Source organism: Megascapheus bottae, chromosome 2 (assembly GCF_031878675.1).
Source record: "Megascapheus bottae isolate mThoBot1 chromosome 2, mThoBot2.hap1, whole genome shotgun sequence".
Taxonomy (NCBI): domain Eukaryota; kingdom Metazoa; phylum Chordata; class Mammalia; order Rodentia; family Geomyidae; genus Megascapheus; species Megascapheus bottae.
The window spans coordinates 94,037,205-94,061,793 of NC_143510.1; the positions used below are offsets into that span (position 1 = coordinate 94,037,205).

General features: G+C 53.9%; 2 protein-coding genes across 6 annotated transcripts in view; one reads left to right on the forward strand and one right to left on the reverse strand.

Annotated features, from left to right (window-relative positions):
• Positions 1 to 6,071: 6,071 nt before the first annotated feature.
• Siral2 (SIR2 antiphage like 2) lies at positions 6,072 to 23,508 on the forward strand. Of its 4 annotated transcripts, none has more exons than XM_090328880.1 (10): positions 6,072 to 6,310; positions 7,289 to 7,366; positions 14,265 to 14,320; positions 14,772 to 15,024; positions 15,725 to 15,946; positions 17,769 to 17,897; positions 18,554 to 18,839; positions 20,153 to 20,185; positions 21,880 to 21,963; positions 22,361 to 23,508. In XM_090328880.1, exons 3-10 carry the CDS (start codon positions 14,274 to 14,276, stop codon positions 22,378 to 22,380), a joined length of 1,074 nt encoding a protein of 357 aa, XP_090185006.1. In that variant the 5' UTR covers positions 6,072 to 6,310; positions 7,289 to 7,366; positions 14,265 to 14,273; the 3' UTR covers positions 22,381 to 23,508. The 4 variants fall into 4 exon arrangements, with proteins under 4 accessions (XP_090185006.1, XP_090185008.1, XP_090185004.1 ...); XM_090328882.1 differs by having other exon boundaries at positions 7,289 to 7,356; XM_090328878.1 differs by lacking the exon at positions 6,072 to 6,310 and adding an exon at positions 6,327 to 6,583.
• Positions 23,509 to 23,999: 491 nt separating this feature from the next.
• The window catches only part of Smc1b (structural maintenance of chromosomes 1B), a 61,577-nt gene continuing 60,987 nt past the window's right edge, over positions 24,000 to 24,589 (reverse strand). For both annotated transcript variants that reach the window (XM_090328884.1, XM_090328883.1), the window contains one exon: positions 24,000 to 24,588. In XM_090328884.1, coding sequence (XP_090185010.1) covers positions 24,463 to 24,588 — 126 coding nt within the window. In that variant the 3' untranslated portion in view covers positions 24,000 to 24,462. The remainder of the gene's footprint in view (position 24,589) is intronic.

The window sequence follows — 24,589 nt, forward strand, 5'->3', positions numbered from 1 at the left end:
GACATCCTAATGAACGGGATCCGGTCCTGGTGGAAAAGACCACCGAGGGTAGCAGGGCCCGGGGTCTCATGTGACATCTGAAGCCTCAGCGTGGCAGGGGGTGAGACGGCAGAACCCCGTCGTGTGACAGTTTCCAGACCATGGGGGTGAGTGTCTGTTTTTGGTTTGTTTTGTATGAGGCTTTAAGCTCAGATCTCACATCTGCTAGGCAAGTGCTCTTACTGCTGCTGGGCCATGCCTCCAACATGGTATTGCTTCTAGAAGCCCCTGGGCCTGATCTCCCTGTGTCAGGCTTCCTGTCGTGGTTAGGATAATAGATGTGTACCTGCTCTCTGTTCAGATGAGGTCTCCCTGAACTCTACTGCCCTGGCGGGCCTCTAATTGCCATCCTCCCAATGTCAGCCTCCCAATTGCTAGGCTCACAGGCGTGAGCCCTCAGCGACTTTCTTTTGCGCTGTCTGTAGGTCTGCAGTCCGTTGTGAGGGCGTGCTGACACAGGCAGCTGCTCTGCAGGGGTGTGGAGTGGAGTGGGAAAGGCAGGAACGAAGCCGTGGGAAGTATAGGCTAAAAGCAGGCAAGGGTCAGCAGAAGAGAGAGCAGGGTCAGAAGGCAGCAGGAGCAGCCTGTGTCGCCCAGAGGAGCAGTGTCCCTGGTGGAGAAGAGGCCGCTGGTCCTGAAAGGGCCGTGGGCTCTATGTGGCCTGGGCCCTGGGTCCTCAAGACCTCTTCTCCCCGGGACAGCTCTCTGGCCTCTGTCTCTGTGTACCCCCAGAGAGAGGGCGACCTCTCCACTCTTCTCCAGTGGCGTCTCCAGCTGACCTACCAGGCAAAGTTGCCCGGAATCCTGTCCTTTCATGGCAACGTGGCATGGCATGCCTGTGTTTCTTTTGTATTTGAGGTGAAGTTCACATAACATATAATTAACATTCTTTAGGTATTTGGAGACAGGGTCATGCCCTGTAGCCCAGATTGGCCTGGAACTTGCAGTCTTCCCTGTCTCTACCTCCTCAGGTCCTGGTATTATGGGTATGTACGATTATACGATTATACCCAACCTTTTTTTTTTTTTTTTTTTTTGCCTGTCCTGGGCTTGAGCTCAGGGCCTGAGCACTGTCCTTGGACTTTCTCAAGGCTAAAGCTCTACCGCTTGAACCTCAGCACCACTTCCGGCTTTTTTTCTATGTATGTGGTACCGAGGAATCGAACCTGGGTATTCATGCATGCTAGGCAAGCACTTTAACCACTAGGCCAAACTCCCGGCCTATACCCAACCTTTTATAACTCTTTTCCCATTGTAGGGGCTGGGCATGCAGTATTCAGAAGGGGTGGCAAGAGGGATGCAAGTTCCAGGTCAGCCTGGGCTACATGGAGAAACTAGGTCTGAAAAAAAACAAGCAAATGAGCTGGGTACCAGTGGCTTACCCTGTAATCCTCGCTACTTGTGGGGCTGAGATCTGAGGTTTGATATTCATGCTAGCCCAGGCAGGAAAGTCTGCGAGACTCTTTTCTTTCTCTCTTTCTCTCTCTCTCTTTCTTTCTTTCTTTCTTTCTTTCTTTCTTTCTTTCTTTCTTTCTTTCTTTCTGTTGATCATGGGACTTGAACTCTGGGCCTGGATGCTGTTCCTGAGCTCTTCAGCTCAAGCTCTACAGTGCCACTTCCAGTTTTCTAGTGGTGAATTGGAGATAAGAGTCTCCTGGACTTTCATGCCCTGGCTGGCTTTGAACCGCAATCCTCAGATCTCAGCCTCCCGCATAGGTAGGATTACAGGTGTGAGAATGATCTCTGGTTAATCATCAGAAAGCTGGAAGTGGCACTGTGGTTCAAAGTGGAAGAGCACTAGCCTTGAGCAGAAAGAGCTCAGTGACAGTGCCCTAGCCCAGAGTTCGAGCCCAAGACAAAAACCAAAACAAAAAGCCCAAAACAAGGAAACAAATAAGCAAACAATTATGCTGGGAATTTAACCTAGGGCTCAAAGATAAGAGGCAAGCAGTCTATCACTCAGCTAGCCAGATTAATTTAGCTCCAGATTAATTTAGCTGAGGATTAACACTTTTTGTGTGTGTGCGGATTCTGGGGCTTGAACTCAGGGCCTGGCATTGTCCCTGAGCTTTGAAGCTCAAGGTTAGTGCTCTTCTACTTTAGCCACACTTTCACTTCTAGTCTTTTGATGGTTAATTGGAGTCTCATGGACTTTCCTGCTTGGACTGGATTTGAACTGTGAGTCTCAGCCTGCAGAGTAGCTAGGATTACAGGGGTGAGCTACCAGCCCCAGGCTCCCAAATTAACCATTTTAAATGGGTGCAATTCAATGACATTTAGTCCATGCACCATATGTGCAACCATCACTCTATCCAGGTCTAAAGTGTTTTTGCCACACCTTGCCTAATTGGCCCTCCCCACCCCGGGCAACCACTGTGACATTCTCTTTTTATAGATTTACCTACTATGCAGGTTCATATACAGGAGATCAAACAGCATTTGGTCCTTTGCACCTGCCCTCTTTGATTTAGCATCATGTCATCCATCCTGTCTTCCTCTTTTTCTCCTTCCCTTCCCTTCCCTCCCTCCCTCCCTCCCTTCCTTGTTTTTCCCAACCTCAGCATCCTGTTTTCAAGTCCAGTCACCTTTTATCGGGATCCGATTTCTTCCTTTCTTTTTCATAGTAGAGTACTGTTCTACTGCTTGGATGGACCCATGTTCTCCTGGACAGCCCCACATTTTGGCTATTATGAACCGTGCTGCTTAAACATGTGCTTCTGCCTCTTTAACTGTCTACCTAAAACTGGAATTTCTAGGTCACAGGGAAATCATTTAATTTCTGAGGCGCCACCAAGCTGCCTTCCACGGCAGCGACCCCATTCCCATGAGCTGTGTTGACCTCCCTTAGTGGTTGCTCTGGAGAGCCTCCAAGCCTGTTCCACGGATTTGTGCCTGTGTGTGTGTGTGTGTGTGTGTGTGTGTGTGTGTGTGTGTATACACCTCTCCAGAGCGAAAAGCAAGACAACTCTATGCTGAGCCTCCCTTAGCAGGGTTGAGACGATTTGGGGCTATTGGGGTTTCACAGGAATAAGGCCACCAACTTGAAAGGAGCTGGCCAAGGCCAACATTTTTTTTTGCAGAAAGGTGTGGTTCTGATGAGAATCTACATGTAAGCAAGCACAGGGAAGCATGTTACAGTCCTCTGTTCTGCTAGTTTGAAAAGGGTGGAACAGTCTGAATGACCATCGAAACCCAGGACATCTGGCTAAAGCAGCCACGTTGACAGAAAAGAAGCCCTTTCCCACAGCAGCCCCATCATTCATTCCGGCAGTTGCTGGGCTCCTGTTTTGGGGAACCTGCCTCATCAGGGCTCCAGGGACCTTAAACATCTATGCACTGACCCACAACAAAGGAACCCAATTGCTTGAACACACATGAGCAAAGGTGTCAGGACCAGGAGTAAGTGAGAAAGAGGGCCATGTCTCCAGCTGTGAACTCAGTGGTATCAGCTCCTTGGTGGCAAGTCTCCACCTCTGCAGAGAGCTAAGCTCCCTCGTCCATCCCAGAAGAGGCTCTGATCCCGTCATTAGACCAGAGCCTCTGTGAGGCCAGGCAGGGCTGACAACAGCCTTCGGTGAGCTCCTTCACCCATGCCAGACTCAGTTTCCTCCTTTGTAAAATGGAGTCATGAACGGGTCCCACCTGCCCCGTGATCAGAAGGGTGACGTAAACCTTTCCCTCCCTCATCCCACTCTTGCTTGGCTTTTTCCCACTCCAAGCTGGCACTCTATCTCTTGAACCACAGCTCCATTTCCAGCTATTTGATGGTGAATTGGAGTCTCATGAACTTTTCTTTTGGGGCTGGTTTTAAATTATGATCCTCAGATCTCAACTTCCTGAGTCGTTAAGTTTACTGGTGTGAGCTACCGTTTGCCTACCTGTTCAGGGCCCAACTGTCCTGGCCCCTCCCGCTGCCCATTCCCCATATGTGGGGAGGAGACTGGCCTCAGTGACCTGTTGTAAACTTCCGAGCCATTAGTAAGGAGGCCTGAGCCGGGCACAGGTGATGCCTGGCTGAGATGGGCAGAGCTGACAGCATTTTCCCAAGGTGTAAGCTTCCCATTTTTCTCCACCATCAAAGTCATCCTGCTAGGTCCATCCCTCCCCACCACTGCCCAGGGCTAGCTTCACAGTCCTTCAGGCCAACTTGCCTAGAAGCAGGGAGGCGTTTCTGCAGACACTAGACATGGGTGTATGTGTGTAGTGAGACAGGCTCCAAAACACTTCCCAGTAATTTATTCCTATTTAAAGCAGTAATTGAATGGAACGAAGTGGAAGGTTTTATGGTGCTTTCTCAGTTATCTCTGTAGGTGTGACCTGAGGGTGGAAGAATTGTTTTCCCTGTCACTACTCTGCTTGGGACCTCTCTGTGTTGTGATGAGGGCTCTTGCAATAAAACTTTCTCTCCAGGAGAGTAGTACCTAGTTTTCCCTCCCTCCCTCTCTTCTTTCTCACCTACACTAGAGCTTAGATGTGGACTTCACATTCTTACTTGGCTTTTTCCACTCAAGGATGGCATTCTTTGACTTGACCCACAGCTCTTCCAGCTGGTCTGGCTTAGAACCTTGATCCTCAGATCTCAGCCTGTGGAGTAGCTAGGGTTACAGGTGTGAGTCATTGATGTCTGGCTTGTTCCACTTCATGGGGCTTGAACTCGGCCTGGGCGGCGTCCCTGAACTCTTCAGCTCAAGGCTACCACCCTATCCCTGGGCCTGGGCTTGTCCCTGAGCTCTTCAGCTCAAGGCTATCGTCCTACCCTTGAGCCAAGCCCCAGAGGTTAATTGGAGATAAGAGTCTCAGATCCTTTTGTGCCTGGGGTGGCTTTGAACCTTGGTCCTCAGATCTCAGCCTCCCAAGTAGCTAGGATGACAGGTGAGCCACCTCTCCCAGTTCACTTTTTTTCTTAAATGTGGGTCATGGGGCTTGAACTCTGGGCCTGGGCACTGTCCCTGAGCCCTTCACCAGCTTTGAACTTCAATTCTCAGATCTCAGCCTTCCTGAGTAGCTAGGATGACAGGTGTGAGCCACCGCCCCGACCCCACTTTTAAGTTGTTCCTGGGGATGACTGTGCCTTCCTCCTGGGGCCTTCTGAGTCTTGATGAAGGAGCACAGGCAACGTGCTCAGGTAGGTGCCACCTCTACACGAACAGGTTTTTATTCCCGTTTCAGGTTTGTGGTCTGCCCCACCCCTCCCCTCCCACTCCCAATTTACAGAATGCTGACATTTCTAAAACCAGCTTAAGGTCACAAAATGCAGACCTTTCCGTGGGGCTGGGGAGCAGGTTTACGGTCAAGAACTCCTGCAGGGGCTGGGCGTTTGGCCCAGTGTGGGGTGCCTGCCTGACCTGCCCAAGAACCAGCACCACACACCTAGAAGAGCCGGAAGCGGGGCTTTGGCTCCAGGGGACGCCCTGTGAAGGCTCAGGCCCAGCTGAGGTATTAATCAGGCCGGAGCCGGGCCGGAGGGGCGGGCGGAGGTGTCTCTGATCCACCAGGGCTGAAGAGACCAACCCTGGGGGGACAAGGAGGGACCCGACCCCACCCGCGCGGGGGCCCCGCTAGTCCCGTCACCCAGCGGAGGGGGCACCGGTGCGCGGCGGGCGGGCGGCGGGGCCCCGGGGCGCTCGGAAGGGAAGAAGGCGGGGCTGGGGCGCTCCAGGTCTGAGGATGGAGGCCGGTCCTGGGGGCTGCAGAAGGCGGCTCCGAGCGCGCACAACGCGCTCCACGTCCCGGCAACGCCGCCCCGCACGCCGGAGCCCAGAAAACCCGGACCCAGACGCTGCGGGACGTAACCGGGGCAGCGCGGAAGTCCGCGCGCAGCCCACCGCGCACGCGCCCAGGCTCCCGGAGGCGGGGCCTCGCGGGGCGGGGCTCCTCGGGGGCGTGGCCGCGGCCCGCCCGGCCCTCTTCCGGGGCGGGGCCTCCCGCCGCCCGGCCCTCTTCCGGGACGGGGCCTCCCGCCGCCCGGCCCTCTTCCGGGGCGGGGCCTCGCGCCGCCGCCCGGCCGTTGGCTCCGGGGCGGAACGTTGGCGCGGGGGTGCGCGCTGGCGGGGGAAGGTTTTGCGGCGGCGGCGGCGGCGCGGCCCGCTAACGTGGAGTCGCGGCCCGGCGGCCCCGCGGCTCGGCGGCCCGGTTGCCTTCCGCTCGGCCTGGCTCCCCTGGCGTGGCGCACCGACCTCTCCCGCTGTCGGCCTCGGGGCCCTCGCGGTCGCGCGGCCTGAGACACCGGGGGCCGCGGCCGGCCGCGCAGGAAGCGGAGGCGGCGCGGCAGGTGAGGAGCGGGGCGGCCAGGAGCCCGGGACCCTCCCGGGGGCCCCCCAGCGCCCCGCCCGTGCCGGTGCCCGGCTCCTGGGCGTCCTGCGTCCCAGGCCCCGGGGACGCCCAGCCGGAGACCCGGGGCCGCCTCGAGCCCCACCTTCGCCGGGTCTAGGCCTTCGGTGCCATTGCCCTTAACTTGTCCACCCCCCATCTGTGGGGTCCCCGAGCCTGTCTGTGCTCTGGCCCGGAGGCTTCTGTCTCGTTCGCCCCTTCTCTCGAACCAGAGGTAGGTGGAACTGTGGGGTGACCACCCGCATGAGTTGTTAGTGACACGAAAGTGGAGCCATGCGTGCCACAGGTCCCTAGAGGGCTGCTGGGGACGGCGTGGAACTGCGCGTGTGTGTGCGCGCGCGTGCCGGTCCAGGGGTGGGGTGGGGGGCTCAAGTCTAGTGCTCTATCACGTGATCCACACCCCTGCTTGTCGCTTTTTGGTGGCTGGTTTGGAAGTCAGGGTCTCCCAGACTTTCCTGGCTGGCTTTGAACCGTGACCCCCTTGTGGGATTACAGGGTTTGGTGAAACACTGGTGCTTTGCGACATCCCCGTGGGGAGGCTTAGGTTTGGATGCCTTGCAGGGCTCAAGCCGGTTAGATGAGCCTGCAGGCTGGGGACCTCGCTGATGGGAAGATAGCAGCCTAAAGGCCCTCTTCTGGGAGGCTGAGTTAAGGTGGTTTATGAGGACGGGGCAGTCTCAGCCTGGTGGGAGCCTTCTTGAAGGTGGTGTGTGGCTACATGGTGCTCATGTGACCCTCATGCCAGGATTCAGTTCTGTAAACCTCGAGAACAAGTATCACGGCTGGGGCCCAAGTGATAGGGCAGAAGGCACTAAATTCAAATCCCAGTATTGCCCAGGAACAGAGATGTTTTATTTCCTCAGGCTGTTTTTGTCTTAGATTAGTTTGTGCCCTTGTAAGTTCCCTTCTTTTCCCCTAGGGTCTCTTGCTGGTCACCAGATCCACAGATGTGGATGAAAGAAGACATCCTTCACGCGCTGAGGTCAGGTGAGGCTCGGTAAGGTCCCAGCATGAGATGGGTCCACTGTTTGGCTTTAGTTGTTTCTTGTTTTTTATTTTTTGGGTGTTGGTGATGGGGCTTGGAATCTGGTTCTGGGAATTGTCCCAGAGCTCTTAAGCTCACTTCCAGTTTTCTGGTGATTAATTGGCGATATTTCTCTGACTTTTGTGCCCTAGGCTAGCTTTGAACCAGATTTTCAGATCTCAGCCCCCTGAGTAGCTAGGATTATAGGCATGAACAACTGGCTTTGGCTTTAGTGTTAGGTCACAACCTCAGCTTTCAGGGCTGGTGGGGTGGAGAATTAGCCAAGCTAGCAGTAGTCTTGTAGGTTGGTAACTCTCAGGGCCTTGAATGCAGCTGGGCTGGGTGGGAAAAGGAAGGGAGCTGAGCCGGGCGGGGCAGTGAGAGCTTGCTGGTGAAGTAGAGACATTTGGCAGGGTCATCAGGTATCAGGTGAAGACCACCTATGGCCAGGCAGAGCAAGTGTGCTGTATCTTGATGTGATGATCAGGTTAGAGGGGAGGAAGAGAAAGTGGGGAAAATCAACCCCCCCCCCCCACGTCATTGAACCTTTCTTGAATGACTGTTGCCTGGCTCTTCTTAGTGGAGGTGAAGGACAGGAGGAGAAAATGAAATCTTCCTGGTTGAGGCCAGGATGGTCCGAGGACAGAGCTGGAGGTGTGAGAGCCAAGCAGGATCTCATGCTGCGTGGCCAACTGGATGCCCTGGATTGGTCTGCCAGCTGCAAGCAGGAGGTTTCCGTGGTTGGGTGAGAGGCAGGGAAGGAAGACCCAGAAGAACCCTGTTGACATCTCTGCTTGGCTGAGGGAGGGAGGAGCTCAGACATCTTATGCAAGAGAATTTTTTTTTTTTTGCCAGTCCCTAGGTTTGAACTCAGGGCCTAAGCACTATCCAGGTATTTGTGCATGTTAGGCAAGCACTCTACCACTAGGCCATACTCCCAGCTCTTCAGGAGGACTGTGTGTGTGTGTGTGTGATGGGGCTTGAACTAGACTGGGTGCTGTCCCTGAGTTCTTCAGCTCAAGGCTCCTGCCCTACCCTTGAGCCAAGCCCCTCTTGTTTTCTAGAGGTGAATTGGAGTCTCAGGTACTTTTGTGCCCAGGATGGCTTTGAACCTTGATCCTCCGATCTCAGCCTCCTGAGTAGCTAGGATGACAGGCGTGAGCCACTGCGCCCCGGCTGCAGGAGAACTTTTGATGGCATTACAGTGCTGTGTGGTGCCTGGTGCTATGTGGCTACTGTCTGGGGCACCAGCCAGACATAGCCGTGGGCACTGAGAACATGGTTGTGTGTTTTTGTTGTGCCTCATTTGAATGAGTTAGAAGTGAGAAAGCCCTTCCTCCCGCCCTAGGAGGCAGCTTTGAGCCAATCCCCAGATCTCAGCCTTCTGAGTAGCTAGGATTACAGGTGGGAGGCTAGCCTTTTTTTTTTTAATGGAAGGAAACAGGCTTAAGAGTTGCCAGGTATTAAGTGGTTCATCTAGTACCTGGCATTGGCTGGGTGCTTTTTGCTGTGTTCTTCTCTCCCCCCCCCCCCCCAATCTGAAGCAAAGTATTCTTGCCACTAGAGTGAAGTGGCTGCATTGTTTCTAGTTTAGTCAGCCTTATCTGTCCCCTGCTAAAGTTAACACCAGTGATTGTGTGATAAGCCAGCAAACAGAAGGGTTGTGTGCTGCATGCAGGCTTTCTTCATGGTCATATTTTTTTCTGGGTAGTGAGTGGCAAATGATGGATTGGGTGAGACTGTAGCTCATCCAGCCCGGGCCTTTTCATGTGCCAGACTGGGCGTTCAGAGGTAGAAATGGTGCCCCAGGTCACTGGGCCATGCGGCTCCTAGGACAGCCCAGAGTCTGGGCCTGGAGCCAGGAGTGAGTTTATAGCTTGCCCCTACCTTCTTGGGAGGTGTTAGCCACGTCCCGGCCTTTCTTTTAGAGTACTGGGTTTGTCTCAGATAAATGAGAGTATTTGATACTGCCTGTGGTCTTCCTGCGCTAAGCTACTTGTATCTCAGTTTCATTGGAAGTTTACTTCCCAGCTTCCTCTGCGGATCCTCTGGGGCCGGGTGACTGCTGAGAAGCATTTGGACCCATTTTGCTATTGACTAGCCTGTCATCAGACCTCACAATGACCTGGGTGGTGTGACATGTCACACCTGACGGATTGTTGAAGAGTGAATGCTTTAGTGTAAGTGGCGGCTTCCTGATGAAATAGTGGGCACACCGTTTATCATCCTGAGCCTCACCGGTATTAGAACAGGCGCAAGATGGTACCCACTGTTGACCTTGTTAAAGGGCCCAGTGTCACCCTTCCTTCATCTGGAAGTAAAAGCAGTACCCGTTTCATGAGGTTCTTGAGGATTAAATGAGATAATGCATGAAAAGGCCTTAGAGTTTTCTCATGAGTCTAACTAGGCCTGTAAGAGTGATGTAATGCACGTCACTCAGTGAATGCAGCTGCGACCTCAGCATTTATTACTGATGGCTCATAGGCCTTTTCTGCCCCAGCAGGCTTGAAACTGTTGTCCTCAGATCTGTCTCCTCAGTATCTAGGATGACAGGCGTGAGCCACTTGCACCCGGCTTGCTGTTTTCTTGAGTAGGGCTCATGTGTACAAGCAATTCTGCTAGGGACATTAGTTTCCAGAGACTGGTGAGCACATTTGATTATTCCAAAATAGGTGCCTTAATAGGTAATTTATTTTAGCAGAATAAATAGGGATTGGACAAGCAGCACGTGTTCAAGTTAAAGGTTTATATTTTATGTGAACTGAAGAAAGCAATTCTTCTTGAAGTTCCCTGGCTACTGGTACTGGCTGAAATTACTTTTTCCCAGACTTGTGGTTAAGTTGGCACCAGTTGTGCTAGAAAGCCCTGCCGAATTGGGCAGTGGCTGCTGCTGCTACTGAGACAGCTGTGGTCAGGGACCAGTTTAGCAGTTGATATCGGTTGTGGAGGTCTTAAAAAGTGTTAGCTAGTCAGGGGGTGGCATCTTACAATGACAGCTAGTCCTAGAAGGTATCCTACAGTTGGCAACTACTGAGAGAATGGGCCTAACAGCTGATAACTGGTCCAGGAGGAGGGGGGATCTTTCAGTTGGTAATTAGTTGTCCTGGAGCGCCTCTTACACTGGTGAGAGGACTTGCCTTGGCACAGGTATGAAAACAAGCTCGCTTCCCATAATGTATCATTTTGAATTGGACTGTTTAATGAACACATATTTGGTGTTGGATGCATTCTTAGTTATTGCATAGCTACTGTTTTTTTTTCTTCTTTGGTTGGTCATTGGGCTTAAACTCAGGGCCTGGGTGCTGTCCATGAGCTCTTTTTTTTACTCAAGGCTAGTGCCATAGCTCCACATCCAGTTTTCTGATGATTAATTGGAGATAAAGAGTCCCTCTGACTTTTGTGACTTTTGTGTCTCAGGCTGGCTTTGAGCCGAAAATCCTCAGATCTCAGCCTACTGTGTAGCTAGGATTGCAGGCTTGAGCCATGGGGGCCCAGCTGCTTAACTACTAATAAAATAGAGTAGTTTCATACCTAAGCAAATGGCATCCTGGCAAGGTTTTCATTTTGGGTGTTGGATTAAAAGGACAGGAACTGCTTTCAAGGATAGGCTTCGCCTTGAGGTTTAATTTTGTGTTCAGAAGTGCCAATAGCTCCTTGGGAAACACGGTTGCTATGAAGACTTGGCCTTGGGCCTGCCAGCTGGTGACGACACAGTCACCACGGAAACTTCCCAGTCCACGTCTGTTGGCTTGGAAGAGTGGAGTGTAAGATGGGAGCTGCATGCCAGAGGGCAGGCCAGCTCACCAAAATGTCTAGCATCGACTGTGGAATTCCCCTGTTTGGACCTACGTTTAGAAGCAAGGGGAGATTTGGAGTGCTGGGCAGGTTATTGTGAGCTTTGGCTCTGTCTATATGCTGCTGGAAAGCAGGAAGTGAGGTCATGTGGTGTTTATAAAGAACCGTAGATGGCTAAATATGGGCTGCAATGCGGCTGCTGCCCCCCCGGAGCCAGCTTTAATGTCTCCACTGCTTCCTTGTTGGCTGCTTTGATCCATAAAGCCCACGCCATCTAAAGGCTGAGGGGCATGGCTGCCTGTTGAGAGGAGCATGCCTGGTTCTGCTCTGTGAACTGTCTCAGGAGTCTGTCCAGCCTTCCTGCCGGGTCTTCCTGCCCTGCCAGCAGTGCAGGCTCTCCCTGTAAGTGCTGTGAGTGCAGAGGGGTGTGTGTGTATGTGTGTGTGTGTGTGTTTACACGCGTGCAGGTACCCCCTCAGGTACAAGGGCTTGAACTCATGGCCTGGGTGCTGTCCCTTAGCTTTTTCACTCAAGGTTGTACTCTGCCTTCACTTCAGCTTTTTTGGTGGTTTATTGGAGAATTGGCATTCCTACTTGGGCTGGCTTTGAACTGTAATCCCCCTTCTCAGCCTCCTGAGTAGGTAGGATTGCAGCCATGAGATACCAGGGCTTAAGCTCAGGGCCTGAGCACCCTCCTTGGACTTTCTCAAGGCTAGAGCTCTACCACTTGAGCCTCAGCACCACTTCTAGCTTTTTTCTATTATATGTGGTACCAAGGAATCGAACCCGGGTTTTCGTGCATGCTAGGTAAGCACTCTGCCACCAGGCCAAACTCCTGGCCCAGTGCCCAACTTCTTGTGGGAACTTTGGAATCACTTGACTTTGCAGTTAAGTATGCACAGTGCAGGAAAGTTTAATTAGTTCCTGCTTTCTTGCGAATGTGTAAATAAGTGTGATATTTAGGTTTTAGATGACTATTCAACGATATGGAGAGCTAAAGCATTTGACAGGAACCGAAGGAGCTGAGCGTAAAGTGCTGAGCTTAGGCTACGGCCCAGGCCGTGTGCTAGTGTCCATGATGGAGGATGAGGCAGGAGGCAATGCCTGTCCTGAAGTCACGGGTTACTGGGGGTGGGGGAGGACAAAGAGCAGTAGAAGCATGAGCGCCTCTTGCTCTGCCCTGCAGGGGGCATTACATAGAAAAGCCAGCCAGGCAGCCTTGCTTGCAGGACGCCTCACAGGCTGGCAGGGCCAGGTTGTAGTTGGTGAGGCCAGGCCGTGGTTGATGAAGAGTCATGGCTGGGGACGGCAGTTGCTTCTGTTACGCAGCAGAGAGGGGTCATGGCATATGATGGAAAGCTCAGAACAAGTCTAGATAAAAACTCCCCAGTGGGCTTGACCCTGTGCGATGGGCGATGACTGTAGAGGGGCGGTGGGTGGGGTTGGCGTGATGGACAACTCACTCTGCCAGCCTCTCCCCTCCTGCAGGCCTTCCTCCATGAGCTTCACTTTTGCACAGAGGAAGGGGTTTCTTAGCATGGGGACCCCTCAGGGCCTTTGATGGAAGCCGGCAGTCTTCCCGAGGAGGTGGCCCCTAGCTTTCTGGCTATCTGGGGATCCCGTTCGGCTTTCTAATTTAGTGAGTGCAGTATAGCTTTGTGGCCGCAGCCTAGAAAGCGAAGTGTGCGTGTGCTGTCAGCGAGGGGCAGCATGTGGCAAGGCCCTGCGGCCCACGTTCCCTGACATCCTCAAGGATGCGCAGGGCCTGGTGCCGAGGTCTGCTCTGCCCCTGGTGTTTGTTTTTCTGAAGAAAGAGCCCCTAGCCCCGTTTGGTCTTGAGCTCAGGACCCCCAGCCTCGTGAGAGCTGGGATTGCAGGTGTGCATCACTGTGCCTGGCAGTGCTTCTGCTATTCCAAGTGATTCCAAGTGGTAAGCGTGCTGTGCACAGCTGCTTGTCCTGCGTCAGGGGCATAGGTAAAAAGATGTGTGCTAGCATTCCAGCTGGGAGGGTAGGGGTAGTTTTTAGTAGCAGGAGGGGACTGCTGCCGCCTAGTAAGGCTAGAGAAAGTAGGCTGTGCGCTAGGTTTCACATGATGTAAACTTTTAAGTAGACTTCCTAGAGGGCCTGTGAAGACACGACTCAGCAGAGGCAGGCTACAGGCTGTATAAACGTGGTTTTTCAGAAGCTTCTCGTGTAAAGTAGATAGTGGGTGTTGGGTTGAGGGCCCCTTAAGGTAGCTGGTGGATGTGGTGCAGGCTGTGGAGGTGCCTGGCTGGCCGTTACACTTGCTCCCCGTGAGACCTGAGCCTACTTACACCTGATGGTTCTTTAGGCTGGATTTCAGCTGGTGGCTGAGGACAGGCCTGGCACTTACTTGGGTACTGCTGGTACTGAGAGGTAGCAGACCTCAGAGCTTGTACCTGGTGCCTCAGGGAGCCCCCACTTATTTAGAGAAGCTGGGCTCCAGCCTCCTGCTCTTTCTCTCCTTCCCTTCCTCCCGTGCCATCCGTGGCCATGTCCACTGGCTCTCTGTTGGGTGATGTCTTCAGAGACATTCCCAGAATGAGCTGGTGCCAAGATCAGGAGGATCAGGGTTAGAAGCCAGCCTGGGGAGAAGTTCTTGAAACCTCAACTCAATAAACAAGTCAGGTGTGGTGGTGGGCATCTATGTTCCAGATGTGTGTGAAGCCCTAGGAAGGAGGATCTTGCTCCAAGGCCAGCCTTAGGCCCTGTCTGAAAAATAACCATAGCAAAAAAAGGGCTAAAGGCATGACCCGAGTGGTGGCCTGCTTTCCTATGAAGCCTGAGGCCCCGAGTTCAAACCCCCGTACCGCAAGAAAAGAAAACCAAAACCAGGACTTTCTGGTCAACTGTCAACACTGCAGTCCCAGACAGCAGACGCGCGGGGAGCGGTGGTGATGAGATGGTGGTGATGCGTGCCTCCTGTATGGAGCTGGTTCCTTCAGGTGGTGTCGTAGACGGGGCAGCTAGGCTGTTGGTTCTCCTCTCCCAGGGGCACCAGTAAAACTCTCCCCTGAGCAGCGATGATGCTTTTGACTAATGTTTCTCTTCAGGATTCACAGATGGATTCAGTGGAAAAGACGACAAACAGAAGTGAGCAGAAATCAAGGTAGGCAGCGAATTCAGGGGTGCCCAGGTTTGGCTCAGATGGAAGGCCAGGAGGGAGCGGGGCTGCACATGGCGCCAGCCTTCCAGAGAGCGGCTTGTGGGTGGGAAGGAGCCCAGGCCGCAGGGGCTGGGTGTGCTGGGAGTGCAGGGCCACAGCAGCTGCTGCTGCTTGGTGACGCTGCTGGGCAGGATGGTGGTGGCGGCAAAGCCAGGACCTCGCTGGTCCTCACGGCAAGCAGGAATCACTTCACCCTCCAGTTCATACTTAGCGGCTGCGGGCAGCCTCGGAGTGAGAAGGGCTTCGGAGCATGCTCTGTGCCGTCCTGGGACGTGGTGGGCATGCGTGGGCACGTGCAGGGAGCGCGCGTGCGCGGGGGAACGTGCCCGAGCCGGCGCCCCACGCGCGGTCGTCCGCGGGGTGGTCTGTTCTCTGCCTCCTTTGCTTTAAACAGGAAGTTTTTAAAGAGCCTCATCCGGAAGCAGCCCCAGGAGCTGCTCCTGGTCATCGGGACCGGGGTCAGCGCTGCGGTGGCCCCCGGCATCCCCGCACTCTGCTCCTGGAGGAGCTGCATCGAGGCCGTCATCGAGGCGGCCGAGCAGCTGGAGGTGCTGCACCCCGGGGACGTGGCCGAGTTCCGCAGGAAGGTGATAAAGGACCGCGACCTGCTGGTGGTGGCCCACGACCTGATCCGGAAGATGTCGCCGGTGAGTGTCACACGGGGCTCGGTTGAGGGAGGCTGAGCAGCCCGCAGGCCATGGACTCCTCCGCTGGGCCTCCAGGGGCAGCCTGCCCCTCCCCATGGGCAGAACCACGCTGGCTGTGGCCAGGCCCCGCGTTGCGTGGGTCTGAGTTCAGAGGCTAGGAGCCAGGGTGGAAACGGCTGGCATGGGATGCTTCCAGTTTCCCAGGTGCATTGGAGAAGCAGGGGGGTGGGGGACCAGGCTGCTGTCATCAGGGACCTGGAACCGCATGAGGTAAGGTGGCCACTCTGGCTCTCACACGGAGACCTGGCTAGGCGGCCCTGACCGTGCTGGGGACCTGGGGCCACTGTCTTTACCCAAAGCGGGTATGTTCTACTTAGACCCCTGGGCTCAGCAAGGGGCTGTGTTGTTTGGGGACAGCTGCCCTCACCGGCGGGGGGCTGGGGAGGGCAGATGCTGGCTCTTGCCAAGCCTGGCTGTGCCTGTGCTTGTGAATGGAGTGGGTGGGTCCTGTTGGCTCTGGCTGTGGCTGCCCTCTGCCCCCGCTGGCTGGAGAGTTGTGGGAGAGGCTGCGTGACCACAGACCCTTGGTCGACAGGAAGAGGGATGGGCTCTGGGCCTTGGCGGCCCCCTGCGGGCCTGGCTCACTCACCTGGGTCCATGCCCAGCGCTCGTGGGCACTGACTCTGGCTCTCCCCCACAGCGCACAGGGGATGCCAAGCCCAACTTCTTCCAGGACTGCCTGATGGAGGTGTTCGACAGCCTGGAGCAGCACATCCAGCACCCCGCGGTGCTGCACTCCATCCTCAGCCTGATGGACAGGGGCACCATGGTGCTGACCACCAACTACGACAACCTGCTGGAGATCTTCGGGCAGCAGCAGAACAAGCCCATGGAGTCGCTGGACTTGAAGGACAAGTCAAAGGTAGGAGGCGGGGAGGACTCCGCGCAAGAGGCCGCTTCACCCTCGGGACGAAACCCAACACTGCATTGGTTTTCCCATCTGTCCGGAGGCTGCAGGGTCTCCTGTGGTCACTGTGGGCCATGTGGCTATGAATAATAAAGCCTGTCATCCCGCTACTCAGCAGGCTGAGAGCTGAGGGTCCCAGTTCAAAACCGGCCAGGGCAGGAAAGTCTGCAAGACTCTTATCTCTACGTAACCACCAGAAAACTGGAAGTGGAGCCGTGGCTCAAGTGGTGGAGTGATAGCCTTGAGCTGAAGAGCTCAGGGACAGCACCCAGGCCCAGAGTTTACCACGAACAACAACAACAAATCTCGCTAACTTCCATACTGACTTTGAACTGGGCTGACTTTGAACTGTGATCCTCACATCTCAGCTTCCTCTGAAGCTGGGATAGCAAGTGTGATTCTAGGACTAAGTTATAATTGTGATCTGCTTTTCTTGGTAGCCTATTTTTACTATCTTGATGCTTTAGAAAAAATTTTTATGCTTGTGTCCCTCATTAAGTTTCTAGAGAAGTGTCAGGACCTAAGATGTGAATATTCAAAGATGGATGATATAGGTTAACAGAGAATCACCCATTGTGTGCCCAGCCAGCGTTGTGGGAATGCCTGCTTCCCATCTTTTGCTCCTACTCATATTATTAAAAATAAAGTAAAATGGCCGGGAGTTTGGCCTAGAGGTAGAGTGCTTGCCTAGCATGCACAAAGACCCGGGTTCAACTCCTGGGTACCACATATGTAGAAAAAAGCTGGGAATGGTACTAAGGCTCAAGTGGTAGAGCTCTAGCCTTGAGAAAGTCCAAGGACAGTGCTCAGGCCCTGAGATCAAGCCCAGGACTGGCACAAAAAAAAAAAAAAATAAAAATAAAGTAAAATGGCCGGGAGTTTGGCCTAGTGGTTAAAGTGCTTGACTAGCATGCACGAAGACTCGGGTTCGGTTCCTTGGTACCACATACATAGAAAAAAGCCAGAAGCTGTGCTGAGGCTCAAGTGGTAGAGCTCTAGCCTTGAGAAAGTCCAAGGACAGCGCTCAGGTCCTTAGCTCAAGCCCAGGACTGGCAAAAAAAAAAAAAGTAAAATGTCTATCACCCGCTGGGTGGGTGAAAATCTTACATTGTATTTCCAAGGTGGAGCACAGTCATTTTATTGGCTGCTTGTACATTTGTTTGAGTGTGCATTATGAGTAACTGTCCTGTCACAGGACAGTGTCTCCTGCACTGGTGTGTGTGTGCTCATATGGCCCTGCTGCGGCTCTGCCCATGGCTATGCCAGACATGCTCTGGGCTTGGAGTGGAGGGGCACTGGTGGCTATACGTGGCGAGTGTTGCTGCTGCTGAGAAGGTCCCAGGCTGAGGCCGCCTCGCTCCAGCCCTGCAACCCGTCCTCCACGCCTCCAGACCCAGCCCAGGGCCGGCTGTGCGTGCATAGAAGATTCACCTGTCTGGGGGCCGGGAGTTTGGCCTAGTGGTTAAAGTGCTTGCCTAGCATGCATGAAGACCCGGGTTCGATTCCTCGGTACCACATATAGAAAAAAAGCCGGAAGTGGTGCTGAGGCTCAAGTGGTAGAGCTCTAGCCTTGAGAAAGTCCAAGGACAGTGCTCAGACCCTGAGCTCAAGCCCAGGACTGGCAAAAAATAAATAAATAAATAAATAAATAAAGAAGATTCACCTGTCTGGCTCTTTGTGGAGCTGATGAGGTGTAGGCCTGGAGCAGACACGGAGGTCCACCTCCCGCCTGTGTTGTGACCCCAGGCCTTTGTGCCTCTTGGCATGTTTTTGGCAGGTTCTTCAGTGGGCAAGAGGCCACATCAAGTATGGGGTTCTGCACATCCACGGCCTCTACACAGACCCCTGCGGCATGGTCCTGGATCCCTCCGGGTATAAAGACGTCACCCAGGACCCGGAAGTCATGGTATGGCTGCCTTGGTTACATCCTTGGGGGAGTTGGTGGCCACCAGCTATCTGGCTGCCATGTTTGCAGCTCCTCAGACGCCTCACGCGGCGCCCAGGCCAGCGGGCGTCTGTCGCCCTCGAGCTCCAGCCCCAGCACAGGGCTGTGTGTCAGAAAGTCGTCTTCTGGTCTCCCATGGTGGAACCAAGCCTAGTGCCAGGCAGGCGCTCTGCCACTAGGCCACGGCCCAGCCCTGCCTGGGTGTGGAGCGGGTGCCCCAGGAAGCCCATCCCTCCTGCAGCCCAGCCGTCTTCCCTCGGACCCCGTCTTCCCCACCTAGCCGACTCCTCACTTCCCAAACATGGTGATGTTTCCTGCCGTCCTGGGCATTGAGGGTCGGGGCTGGCACAGGGCCTGCAGAGTCTAGGAGTCACTGGCCGCTGAGGTGCCCATCCTGCCTCCTTCAGCCAGGAGAGGTCAGGAGGTGACCTCACCCAGGCCAGCCTTGGTCAGACTCCTGTCCATGGGGGTCCCACAGGTGCGAGTTCAGGGTGCTGTGCTGGGCCCCCCGAGTTGCCCAGGGCTGCCCCTCCAGGAACTGGGAGGGGACCCGGCGTCAAAGCCCCTGCTGGCGACCCTGCCTGTGTTCACGAGCACCCCGTTTCTCGGCTTCTCAGGAGGTCCTGCAGGACCTGTACCGCACCAAGTCCTTCCTGTTCGTGGGCTGCGGGGAGACGCTGCGCGACCAGATATTCCAGGCGCTCTTCCTCTACTCGGTGCCCAACAAGGTGGACCTGGAGCACTTCATGCTGGTGCTCAAGGAGCACGAGGACCACTTCTTCAAGCACCAGGCCGACATGCTGCTGCACGGGATTAAAGTGGTGTCCTACGGGGACCACTTTGACCACTTTCCGGGATACGTGCAGGACCTGGCCACGCAGATCTGCACGCAGCGCAGCCCAGGTGAGGGCGCTGCCCTTCCCAAGAGCACAGTCCTGGGCTTCCCACGAGGCCCTCCCCAATTCCAGGCGGTCCACCATGAGCGTCACCAGTCTACCTATCTTAAAAAGAGGACTTGAGGGGCTGGGAGTTTGGCCTGATGGTAGAGTGCTTGTCTAGCATGCACGAAGACCCGGGTTCGATTCCTTAGTACTACAGACAGGAAAAAGCCGGAAATGGTGCTGTGGCTCAAGTGGTAGAGTGCTAGCCTTGAGAAAGCTCAAGGAGTGCTCAGGGCCTGAGTTTAAACTCCTTGGCTGGCCAAAAAAAAAAAAAGTCTCATGGACTTTTTTGCCTTGTTGACTTCAAACTGTGATCCTTAGTTTTCAGCCTGAGCAGCTTGGGTTACAGGTGTGAGCCACAGGCGCCTGGCTTTGAATTTGTAAGTTTGAGCTTGTAAAGTACACAATGAGCTTGGTGCTCTTTCTTTGCTCAGAGCCCCTCCCACCCCTGCTGTGCTAGGCATGGCGAGACAAAGTCCCACACACGTGGTCACTAGGGCACCAGAGAGCTCATGGCTTTGAGGCTGGGTCATGAAACATGGATGACAGCACGGGTGGAACATTGTGGGCTGACTGTAGTTTCATGGTAACAGGACACCTGATGCCATCCCCACACCCTGGGGGAACGAGGTTAGCTCAAGAGGGCGAGGAGCCCAGCCCTGCGGGCTCCGCCACCAGCGCCTCTGGCAGAGTCAGGCTGAGCAGTGTCTCTGTGGAAAGACAAGTAAAGGGGCTGTGGCAGTGTCACGTGGTGAGTGCCACATGCTCAGGTTGACATTCTTGCTCTTGCTTTGGTTTTCTCATAGCAGTAGGTGAGTTTGGAGATGCCAGTTCAGAATGGTGTGCCAATGTGTGCCAGGACTCTTTGGGTGCCAGGACTCAGGGGTGAGCGAAGCAGGGGTGATGGCCGGGGCTCCCAGCCAGTGCCCACTGCAGCTGGCCGTGCCCTTCAGCCAGAGGAGGAGCGGCGCAGCTCAAGTCCTGATTCTGTGCACTGCTGTTCTTTTTTTCTTTCAGCTTTGTGCTGGTACTAGGGCTTGAACTCAGGGCCTTGCACTCTCATTTGGCCTTTTTAGCCCAGGGCTTGTGCCCTACATCACTGATCACTTAAGCCACACCTCCACTTGGAGCGTTTTGCCGGTTCACTGGAGGTGTATCTCACAGACTTCTCTGCCCAGGCTGGCTTCAAGCCCTGACCCTCTGAGCTCAGCCTCCTGAGCAGCTAATGACAGGCGGGGCTGCCGGTGCCTGCGTCTCACTGCTGTTCTTTTCCAGATGCCGAGCGAGTGGACAGCACCACGTTCCTAGGTGAGACGATCTGCTTTCTGGGTTTCTATTATCTGTACGCGGCTGTGTGTAACACAGTGTGGAGTCTCATGCTGAGTAGCTGGCCTGTGTGTGTCACTGCAGTGGAGTTTACGCAGATGCCTTGCGAGGACCCTCTCCGCCCCTCCTCTGTTGCCACCCATTTCTCTTCTCCAGCCAAGACTCCCAGAGAGCAGAGCCAGGCTCTGTGTGTGTGGCCATTTGGTGTCGGGCCGTCCCTAGTGCGGCCTCCCTTGTAAGGGGCCAGCTTTCATACAGATTTCTTCTCTTTGTTTTTTTGGTGCCATTCCGGAGGCTTGAACTCAGGGCCTGGGTACTGTCCAAGAGCTTTTCTGCTCAGTGGAGCTAAAGTTGTGCCTCTGGCTTTTATTTTTCTGGGCAGAGATTCAAGGCAGCTTTTAGCTTTTATTTCAAAAATAGAGCAGGCTGGGAGTGTGGCCTAGTGGTAGAGTGCTTGTCTAGCACGCACTTGTCTAGCCCTGGGTTCGACTTTTCAGTACCACATGCACAGAAAAAGCTGGAAGTGGTGCTGTGGCTGAAGTGGTTGCCTTGAGAAAGCCCAAGGACAGTGCCCAAGGCCCTGAGTTCAAGCCCAGGACTGGAAAAAAGTAAGTAAGAAACAAAACAAAACAGAAATGTTTGTATGTTCCCAACACTGGTGGAGAGAGAGAGAGGATCTGGGGCGTGAGTAGGGTCTCGCAGCCTCAGGCCACCCTGCCCCTTGCCCTGCCCTGCCCTGCTGGCCACAGCCCTGCTGGTTGTCTAAACTACCTGGGTTCCAGTTCTGCACAGGCTCTGCCCTCGCATCCTGTCAGGAGCTGCCATGGGCACTGGAACCCATGGGCCTGTCTGTACTCCCAGGCCTGCCCCGACTTCAGGACGCTTCCCAACTCCATGTGGACGCTGCAGGAACAGCCTGCCAAGGGGCTGGTGGCTGACTGGGGGTACCTGGCCGCTCTTGATAAGCAGAGCCCAGAACCTTCTTGAAAGCCGGTTCTTTCAATGAATTCCCACCCTCACCCACGGCTTGCTGCGATGGGCATTCCTGCCCTGCCCTCTTTCCTGTTGTGCCCAGCAAGGGCCTTGTATCTAGTGGTACTGACTTTGTCATCCTTTTCCGAGAAATGGCGAGTTCTTCCATTCCTGTGTTACCTTCCCTTGTACATCCTGCCTGCAGCACTGGTAATGCAGCCTGGAGGCCTGCGGTCTTGGGTGAACTGGTGTCACTTTTCATCTCAGCCTCCCTAAGGTCACGACCAGGGGCCAAATATGAAGTCATTTGTTGCTGAAATGTGAAATGAGCAGCCTCTGGTTGGATTCCCCAGGGAGTCCTTACCTCCTGTACAACCCCATCCAGTCTTCCCACTTCAGCTCCCCAAAGAGTCTCTCAGCAGGCCCCACTCCTCCAGACTACTCCGAAGGCTTCTGAGCCCACCCCCAGCTCTCTGGTAGTCTCCTTTTCGTTGCTGTGATCGCATGCTGAGGGAAAAGCAGCCCACAGAAGGAAGGTGGCATCTTAGGGATTCTAGTTGTGCATCGGTTTTCAGTCATGGTGGGCTGGCTTCGCCGGCCCGAGCAGAGGCCACGCCCACTCCTCCGCCTCTACCGCAAGGGTGTCGGGGGTTTGGATCCACACGTAACAAGAGCGTGTGGTCAAGACAGTTTTCACCTTTCAGGTAATGCATGTCAGGACTGTGCCAAGAGGAAGATGGAAAAAAACGGGATGGAAGTTTCAAAAAAGCCCAGGTCATCAGATACTGGTACAGCATTGTTTGATTTTGTGGGGAACCTGTCGCACATTTGTCTTGTTGTGGGCTCTGTTCCTGACTTGTTATGCCTGCAGCTGGGGAGGGCCCCCCCCTTTTAGGATTTCGGTTTAAGTGAGCATGTCCTGGCAGAAAGCACATTCCATGTGCGCACAGTGTGGTCCTGCTCGGGTCAACAACAGGGCAGGAGATCTGGCCTTACACACGGCTTCACAGCCGGGTGTTTTCCACGCTGCAGTTGCCATCTTCATTCACTCACTGGGGGCCTGGCAGCCCTGCAGGGCCGTTTCCACGCAGTAGCCACTGCGCCTTGAGGGTTTTTGACATGAGTGTTTCTCACATGCACCCTGCTGCATATTTTCAGGTGAACTTTGGTATCTTGCTCCAACAGATGATGCTGGAGGGTCCTGAAATCCTTAAAACCGTTAAAAGCCTGCAACGTGAAACCGCCTTCTGCAACCACAGTGCCGTGCCCAAGCAACAGGAATTACATGACACCGTGGCGCCCCCCTCACCTCGAGTGCTCGTGGGTGGGGCCTGCAGGGCTGCATGGTGGCCTGTGTTGTGCCAGCTGCTCCGGAGGTGACACACGTCAGGTACTAATGGTCAGGACTAATGGTCAGCTACCTCAGGGACCTCTTCAGCAGGAGGGGATGAACCGCAGTCCTCATTCCCACTCAGTGCGCTCTCCTGTGCCGGGTGGCGGTTCCCTCATCCATACAGAGCCAGGTGGAGACTGGCTGAGCCAAGAGAACCTGAACTGGACATGTGGGTGTGACGCTTCCTATGGGGACTCGTACTGTAGAAACAGATGCTTCTCACATGGCTCAATAGTAAAGAGTGACACTTGAGGCTCTGCTTTCCCAGGGAAGTGCTGCGTGTTTTTTTTTTTTTTTTAAAGCACTGATTCTTTGGAATTAGGATGTTTCTGAAGAAATGACAGGTCTTCCCATTAAAAGTGTCCAAGTCCAGACAGCCAGATGCCTTTTTAAAAGTGGAGTTCAGTGTGCCAGGCCATGGTGTGACTGACAATGTAGGGGCACAAGTGGGGCATGAGACCAGGTCGAGTCTTAAATTCTAAGCTCCCCAAATCTCACTACTATAGTGGAAAGTCCAGGCTTTCTGTCTTCTCACAGTCCCCTCCCATCCCCTGGCAGCTCACATGGGAGAGGCTGGCTGGGACCTGGCACACGGTAAACTTTTCCAGGGCTAACCCATGTAGAGCCAGCCAGGTTGGGTGCACTGTGCCTGGGGGCTGCTTTGATTGTGACAGTGGCATCCTGGCAGTGAGAGGACCTACAACCAAGCCGTCTTTGGAGAGAGCCCTGCACAAGTTAAACTGCGGCTACAATCTGTGGTAACATGTCTTGTCAAACCTGTGACACCCCATAACTGCAGGGAAGTTAAGAACAGGAAACAAGCTTGGGGCATACAGGGAATGGGAGAAGCCAGAGGTGTGCTGAAGATCCTCCTGCTCCTTTTAAGCATGGAAACAAATCTTTCATGTCACTCCAGTTATAAATAAAAATTTAATGTTAACCTTGTGTGCTCAAGTTTTTTAAAGATATGGTAAGGTTTTGAATAAGCCTTAGTATGTAATGAGAAGTTTTTGGCCTGAGTTGCCACCTACTTCTGAAATAAATTACTGCTTTAAAGCTGGTGGCTAGTGGCTCACACCTGTAACCCTAGCTACTTAGGGGGCAGAAATCTGAAAATGGAGGCTCAATGCCAGACCTAGCAGAAAAGTCCTAAGATTCTTCTTTCCAATTCATCAGCAAAGTGTCAGACTAGAGCTATGGCTCATGTGATAGTGCCCAGCTGTGAGCATAAGGCGCTGAGTTCAAGAGGAGGCTGTGCTTGATTAGTCCTCTGCACAAAGCAGACTGACAGAGAATAACATTGTGGAATTCTGCGCAGCCATTTTGAGGTGGGCATGAATAGTAATGTAAACTCACACCATCCTTTCCCACGTGCATCAAGTCAGTGGCTGAGAAAGCCTGCATTCTTAATAGAAATCAGATCTGGAGACATTTGAAAGTGGGTTATTTTTATTGATATTTTCAATATTGACATTTCTTCTGAAACAGGTTTCCCATAAAATCTGGTTTCAACAATTTACTGTTATTTAAAAACCAAATCTCTCAGGGGTCATGCACTTGCTCTGTAGAGTGTGGGAGGTGTGGATTTCATCCTCCCTGCCACAGAATCCTTTCAGAATCCTTTAGTGTGCAAGGCAAAACCAGTATGGAAATTTGAAAAACATCTGACAAGCTTATCCAAAATAGAAGTTGGAAACCTGGTTACAGAACTGCTTAAAACAATCACACCAATGCAGCACTGTCATACAGAACATTCCCTGTGGTCGGGAGCCTGGGCACTCCTTACTGAGCAAGCGAGACTGTCTGGTTTTTAGTGCCACACAGACCTGAGCTTGTAATTGGGCACTAAACACTGACCCCACCTCTGTTGGGCGGGAGTGGCCACCGCTGGTTTCTAACGGGAACGGGAGTCTCTGGACTCACGAGCATCCTGGCGTCTTCTGCCTTCTTGGACTGGGCTGTCATAGGGATACTGAGAAAGATCCAGGGTCAGAATTCGGCTGAGCATGCAGTCATTGTGC